General features: G+C 41.9%; 1 protein-coding gene across 1 annotated transcript in view; it reads right to left on the reverse strand.

Annotated features, from left to right (window-relative positions):
* Positions 1–529: 529 nt before the first annotated feature.
* Positions 530–7,296, reverse strand: part of ezrb (ezrin b) — a 32,507-nt gene continuing 25,740 nt past the window's right edge. The window contains exons 9-13 of the mRNA XM_035678804.1: positions 7,028–7,158; positions 5,465–5,625; positions 3,620–3,712; positions 3,010–3,258; positions 530–2,112 (exon numbers count right to left, since the gene is read on the reverse strand). Coding sequence (XP_035534697.1) covers positions 1,948–2,112; positions 3,010–3,258; positions 3,620–3,712; positions 5,465–5,625; positions 7,028–7,158 — 799 coding nt within the window. The 3' untranslated portion in view covers positions 530–1,947. The remainder of the gene's footprint in view (positions 2,113–3,009; positions 3,259–3,619; positions 3,713–5,464; positions 5,626–7,027; positions 7,159–7,296) is intronic.

Genomic DNA, 7,296 nt, shown 5'->3' on the forward strand with positions numbered 1-7,296 from the left:
CCCTCCCCCCCTCTCTCCCTCTCTCCCTCTCTCCTGTACAATGAGCTCTTTATGTGTCAGTGTGTGAAAGACGTTGCTCAGTGTCCTGTTTCGCAGAAGCGCCAGAAGACCGGTGACGTCACCCGCCTGGCATTCTCCTGGGTCGCCGTGGCAACCGCGCCCAACAAGTGGAGGGTGACGTCAGCTCGCCGACGTCGGCACCGGGAGAGCGTGACGACACTGTGACGCGCTGTGGTTGCAGTGCAGGGTTTATACTGTAAGCTAATTCATCATGAGAGCAACAAGAATATGAAATAAGTTTCATGACAATCCTTCACGTAGCTTCGCTCAGATCCACAAATGTCAACCTCATGGTGGCGCTAGAGGCACAGTCAGGTTTCATCCTCAGGGGAACATGAATGTCTACAGAAAGACATTCTGCTGGAGTTGTACACACTACAGCCGTATCACTAGCACGGCTGCAGATACTGATCGACACCAAACGTATTCCCACCCTTTTGTTCATGCAGTGTACAAAGCAAAAACACGCTGATGTGTAATCATCTTTATTGCCAATATGTTGAACACCTCATTATAAAATCCTGCTCATATACAAAGGCCAGCAGAGTTGTGTGTTTTCCATTACATTGTCAGTGGATGCTACTCTAGTCCATGTCCAGAGAGAGGAGCGTGAGACGTTGGTGTTATAATGTCTGGGTCAGCCCATTGTGACCAAGCTGCAAAAAAAATAAAAACTCTTTTCTAAAAGTTCACCTCAACCCTCATTTTAACCTCAGCGGAGGTCTAACACTAAAAAGAAGTAAAAGGTTTTCAAAGTTATGTCCATATTTATTTATTTTTTTGCACTATGCACCTTGGCTAAGAAGTGAAGACCAACTATCTGGGACTGATCTCCGCAGAGGGACAGCCAGAGAGAAAGGCCACTTGGGAGGGTAAAAGCACACAAACACATGCTCATCTCTCGCTCAACAGCGACATGACACAGAACAGAGAAATAAAACATAATAAACTGAAGTGTCTCAGTCGACACAGCGCTCCGAGGATGAAGATATTCCTCAGCACGCTGTGAGCTGCACGGCAAAAAAATCAACTAATCAAAAGTACCTAGAAAGATATTCTTAATTGATTTAATGGCATGCATCTGGATATTCCTACAGTAAAAAATAATAATTTACAATTAAATCTCTTTAATTTAGTGATCTAAAAGGAAAACGTATTGGAACATAAGACTGATATTATTTTGGTCAATATATAAAACCTTTTAAACATATTAAATGTTCTCATTATCATTAGTAGATAGCAAAAATATACAAACCAAGATGAAATACCCTTTTTAATGTCCCATATACAGTATAAATATTCAACTAGGCATGATTTTAAACTACTATATAGCAATATTAAACATAAATGGAAGTGTTCAAATATAATGGAAAACAAAAAAAACACATTTTCCTGCGTATACTGTTTCCCCCTTTCTGAGTGATCGCTATGAACGACAAACTGTCCTTTTTCTTCCAACACAACAAACGACCGACATCAAAAAGAAGCTTTGATTACATATTGTATGTGCACATCATGAAATAATAATAAAATTTGGCTAGTCCCACTACTTTATCACACCTCTGGATAAAAACAACAATGATTTGGTCTGAATGGATCCAATTACACACATTCAAATACACAAATAAGATCTGAAACACTAAGAAGAGAAAGGTTTTGGCACTAAGTTTTCTTCAAAGGATTTGCAAAGCCCTGCATACCGCCAGACAAACTCACGGCAGGAGTGTGTCTCTCTGTAACTGATGCCTCTGCTGTGCTTATACTGCTCCAGTTTAGTCTGCAACTGATGTGTGTTATATGAGTTTATGTACGTCTATGTGTGTCAGCCGAGGCGCGAGATGTAGTGACCATTCAGAAAGGGTGAGTGGCTGAGGGACCGAAGGCTTTTTATAAGGCCTCGAACTCGTCGATCCTCTGCTTGGTGTTGCCCTGCCGGATCTGTCGCAGGGTCTTGTATTTGTCTCGGCCGGCCCGGACGTTCTCACTGTGAAGAAGGTCGTTCTGGGTGTTCTTGGAATCGTCGCGCGCCTGAGCCAGCTCAGAGGTCAAGGCCTGAGGGCAGAGGAGGAGAGGAAGAGTGAGGTACAGTCCAGTACAGTACATCCAAATAAAGGCAGGTTGAGTTCAGTGATTGAAGCAAATAAAAGCCCAGGCTATTTCTTGTATTATTACTATTACTAAGTTTTACAGTTTAAGTTGTGTTAAGCTCAAATTTGATCTGATCTGTTGAAGCATCCAGTAAGAAAAACATCAAGCAAAGAACTGGTCCCAGGATGGATAATGGTGAGAATGCGTCAGAGCACTTTTAACTGGGTGTGCAGCAGTAACGCAGGAAGAAATAAGGGTGCATTCTCACCTAACCTGTTCGGTTTGATTAAACGAACTCTGATGCCCTTTTAATTTGGTTCATTTGGGCTGGTGTGAAAGCTGTAAAGCTACTGGCTCCAACCGCCTGAAAAGGAGGGGTCTCCACTTCCAAGTAGACTCTGGTGCGGTTCATTAGTGGTAAAAGAGCAAGTGTAGATTTGATTTCTAGCTAAGCTTAAACTAATATTAAAACTATTTGCTGAAGTAAGCATGTCAGCACATGAGTACAGGGAGTTACCCCTGATAAATCACAAAGTTAAAGGAGGTGTGTCCTTTTCAATAAAAAGTGAATAAAGCTTAGCGACCAAACAGTATCTATCCTCCTTTAATAACGTGGAACAAAATCTGTCAATATTAGATTCAACTGCAGTCTAATGATCCTCATAATCAGTTATTTGTTTGTGATCCTTTTGTGAATAGGAGAAGATAATAAACTCAAAGTAAGGCTGAGCAATGAGCTCCATGGTGTCTCTTAACCAACCTACAGGTGTGATATTTGTCATATCACATGAAATAAATGTATTAATGCAGCTGCATCTCGAGGATGACTGACTGTGCGAGGTGTTATATTTCTGTCCTCACCTTCAGCTGTTTCTGGACGCGCTCGTTCTTCTCGGCCTCAGTGAGGCGATCCTCCTCGTTGCGGTGGTCGTTGAAGCCTTCAATCTGCAGGTCGGCGCTGTGCGTGCTGGCGTTCTCACTGGCGTTCTCCTCGCTGTCGCTGTCATCCATCTGGTCGTACATGGGGGGAGGTGGAGGTGGCGGGGGCGCCGTCATCACCATGTGCAGCTCCTCCTTGGTCTTAATCAGATCGTCCTGAGCCTCCATGGCCTGGTGAACGGAGGAATCAGTGACACAGAAGACAGTCAGTTTACTCTTCTTTGTGTCTGAACTTTGGCACAAAATCTGACTTGTTCCTCCCTGCTCCACTCACATTTGCTTCCTTTCTTGTATTTGATTTGGTTTAGGTTTAAATTAAAGAACAAGCACCCAGAACTCTTCAACAAAAACAAACTATCTTGTTTATTAGACACTTTTGGCAAGTGAGATCATTTGTATTGGCAGAGAAAGAGTCTAAACTTATCTAATTTGAGGCATTGTAGGAACATTGTACTGCCTCTGATTTTGATGACAGATATAGCTGAATGAACCTCGGTACACACTGCAGGTTGCCCTCTGTTAAAGCTCTTACCCTATGCTGCCATGTGTCGGCCTCCTCCTCTTTGCGTCTCTTGGCCTCCTCCAGCAAGGCGATCTTTTGTGTGTGCTCTGCCAGCTCTGCAGCCTGATACAAAACAAGAGGAGAAACACTTATTCAAGAGTCCAGATTTAATACATGTAGGTGGATAAAGATATATATAACCTTTTATCTAATCAGAGAGTCTCACTGAAAGCAAATAGAAAGAAAAACAAACATAGCCAGACAAAGCTCAGAGCACGTGCAGAATCAGAGAAAATCAGAGACATCACTAAAAACAACATAACTAGATTAGACTAGATTTTTTTTGTAGTTGTGATATTGCTCTCATACTAAACTACACAAAGAGACTCTTGATTTTAATTACTTGCAGAACAATTCTTTATGTCTGTCTATATTGTTTGTTTAAAGCAAGCACATCTGCAGCAGATTCACAAAACACTTCTCTTAGCACCTCCTGAGGGACATCTGAATTATGCAGAAACAGCACCGATTGGATGTGTGAATTTATTAATCAGATCCATCAGAAAAGCATCTTTTAAACTCATCTGAGGAAGGCTAAAGTCAATGTACCTGTTTCTACAAATGAATTTACAGAGCCAAATCAACAATTAATAATATTGTGTTTATATTATCAGTTAAGTTGGCATGCATATTTAGAGCAAACAAAATAAAAACAAAAAAACATAAATTAAAATAAGAACAAATAGCTGTAAAAACACTTATTTTGACCACTTCCTGACAGCCTAAAACAAGCATCCGGTCAAATTTTACTATGCAAACAGCCACTACCTACGGTAGTAGGTAACCGTACTAAAGAATCTCTGTTAAAAGACAGCCTTTAAAAGCATTCAGCACTATCCAAATTAAAAATCGAAATGAATATGAAAACATCAACAGTGAAGTAGTGAAGCCTCCTGAAACGTAACCAGACTCTGTGCAGCCTCAGTGGGTGTTGTGTGGTGCATTCCTTCTCACCACCACAACAATGTGAACAGCTTGTCTTTCACCAGACTAAACTAACCGGAGGCTCAGTGTTAAACGGTACACCTGCCTCAGTTGTTCATTATGTGCCTGCGCGAGTTGTGAAGACGCTTAACAGACAGTGGAGCACTTTGCTGCGAAAGGTGTTCAGCTGGAAAACTGGTCAGTCAGTAAAACACAGGGACCCAGTGTACTATTATCAAGAAGCTACGTGCTTCCAAATATTTAAAATACATTGATAACACGACTCCCACATGCCATTTTAAATCACAGTCAGTGGAAGTTGCAGAGACTTAAGCTTCTTAATAGGGTTTAAGTATAAAGGGTGTCACAGCAGGTGTCTGTCCAGTAAAACTGTGCTGGAGTTTCTGGCTGAATGTGGAACCGCGCGCTTTACTGTGCAGGCTGTTAATGTGAACGAGGGAGCTCTAACACAGTCCTGTGGGTGGTCCACAGCCGAGCAGCTCGGGGTGAGGGGGCGGACAGTCTGAAGTAACAGGGTGTGGTCCAGCCGGACGCTACAAAGTGGTTTTGTCTGGAGCTACAGTAGCCAGGCACTGCTGAATACACCACGCTGCAATGTGCCTGGTACAGACCTGGACACAATAACAGCTGGGTGCAGTGAGAACACGGAGAAAAAAAAAGGTTTTAAATGATCTTATCTTGCAATTAGCTTAGGTTTTGAACTTTCATTGATGGACCTACTCTGCTTTTTTTACTCATTTAAAAGAACGTTATGTGCCACTGCTGTAGATTCTTTTAATAACTACAGTCACAGCAGTTAGTGATATTGGGAATGTTACAAACGCGCTTTAAAGTCGCTGAATAATTGCATGGTGTCATAAAAATACTGACCAGCTGCTCCTGGCTCTTCATCTGCGACTCAGCCTGGCGAGCCAGCTCCTCTTTAGCCAGAAGGGCAGCCTGACGCTCTGCCTCCAGACGAGCTGCCTCTTCCTCGGCTCTCCTCCTCTCCTGGTCCAGCATCATGGCTCTCTGAAGCTGGTCCTGCAGATCTAAAGTAAAGAAGGATGGGAAAGGAAAAGAGACATGAGACGAATGGTATGCTACTACACACCGAAAAACACAGAACTGTATCATCTTCATCATCAACACTCACAGCTGCTAGCATGAAGCTCTGTAAACAAAAACAATCACCAATGCCTCATTTTGCATACAACATGTGTGAGTAGAACAACTGAAACAAATCGCCCCCCCCCCCCCATCAATAAAGTATTTCTCATTCTGATATGGTGTTTAGTGAGTATATATGGCAGCCAGATGGTGTATGTGGGGTTGCAAATAAACTACAGTGTCCATGAAAGAACATGTCACCTAGTGCAACACCGATGTATTATTAAATAGGTTTTGGAAAACAATGGAGCTCTATGGCACAGAAAAATAAGATATATCAGGCTGTAACTACACAGAAAATACTACAAAGTTTATTGATCTTTTGTTCTGATTTAATTCCGATTTCATTATGAACTATGATGGTGGCATATCATGTTCCTTGGTAGTATGTATCATTTTTAAAAGCTGTAATGAAAATAAAATTACTAATGCTTAATGGCCATAGACTAAGAGCATCAGAATACATCTACAGAAATACACAGTAGCCTATATCCAGATGCTCTGCTATGATCTAGAAACTGAACACAGATTTGCAAAAAGTAAATAAAAAAAAAAAAATATGTCCAGTTTCATGTTTCTGGTGTTCCAAGTGTTAATGGGGAGATATTGTAGTGAGACACAGGATAGAGACAAGAGTCTAATTAGATGTCAGGAGCAAAAGTCCTGGGCAATGAGATTCTTTCCATGACTGTGGTCAACAAACACTGTAAATCATTTGGCACTAATTTATGAGGAGGAAACTGGTTAATTATTACTTAAGAGGAAGCCACAGAGTCACTTAATTATCAATCTTATTAGCCTGATAGCTTACTGTATGTAATTTTGTCAACAATAAGGGCTTCCTAAGATTTGATAAACAAATAACAAACGCTGCTGGTTCCTGCTTTACTGCCTGTAGGCAAGACGTCACAAACAGAAACAGGTAAAACTAGAAGTAAGAGTCAAACTTCACAAATAGTTTTAGTTTTTCTGTATTTTGACACTAAACCAAAATGTAATCAAAACACAAGTAAATTACTACTCATAAAGGTTCACAGTGTATACACAGATTAGTAGATTACAGATGCTGAACTGCAGCATTCATTACTCACATTGTTTACAAAACCAGCAACCTGCACACATAACCTGTTAGCCTCGCATTCACCTGCCCTCATAATCACACGTACACACAACTATTTTCACCCACACACTCGCATATGCTTTGTATTCTCAGGGTTAAGTGATGTATGAGCCACTGAAAGCCCTCGAGGTCCCTCATACGGCCTCGCCCCCCTCACACCTCACCTTTCTCTGCCTTCTTGGTCTTCTCCTCAAACTGGTAGAGCCTCATCATCAGATCCTGCTTCTCCCGCTCCATCTGCTCCTTCTCCTTCTCGATGGCCTCTCTCTTCTTCTTCTCGTTCTCCAGCTGGGCCCTGCAGATACGACAGAGATGACAACAAAGACGTTGTGAGCCAACAAAGAGAACTGACAAAGTGGATGCATAGTTACGGCTGACAAACAGTCGGTGAGCACACATTTGTACACACACACGCACACGCACACACACACAC

This window comes from Morone saxatilis, unplaced genomic scaffold, assembly GCF_004916995.1.
Source record: "Morone saxatilis isolate NCDOM2014 unplaced genomic scaffold, NCSU_SB_2.0 Contig7, whole genome shotgun sequence".
Lineage (NCBI taxonomy): Eukaryota > Metazoa > Chordata > Actinopteri > Moronidae > Morone > Morone saxatilis.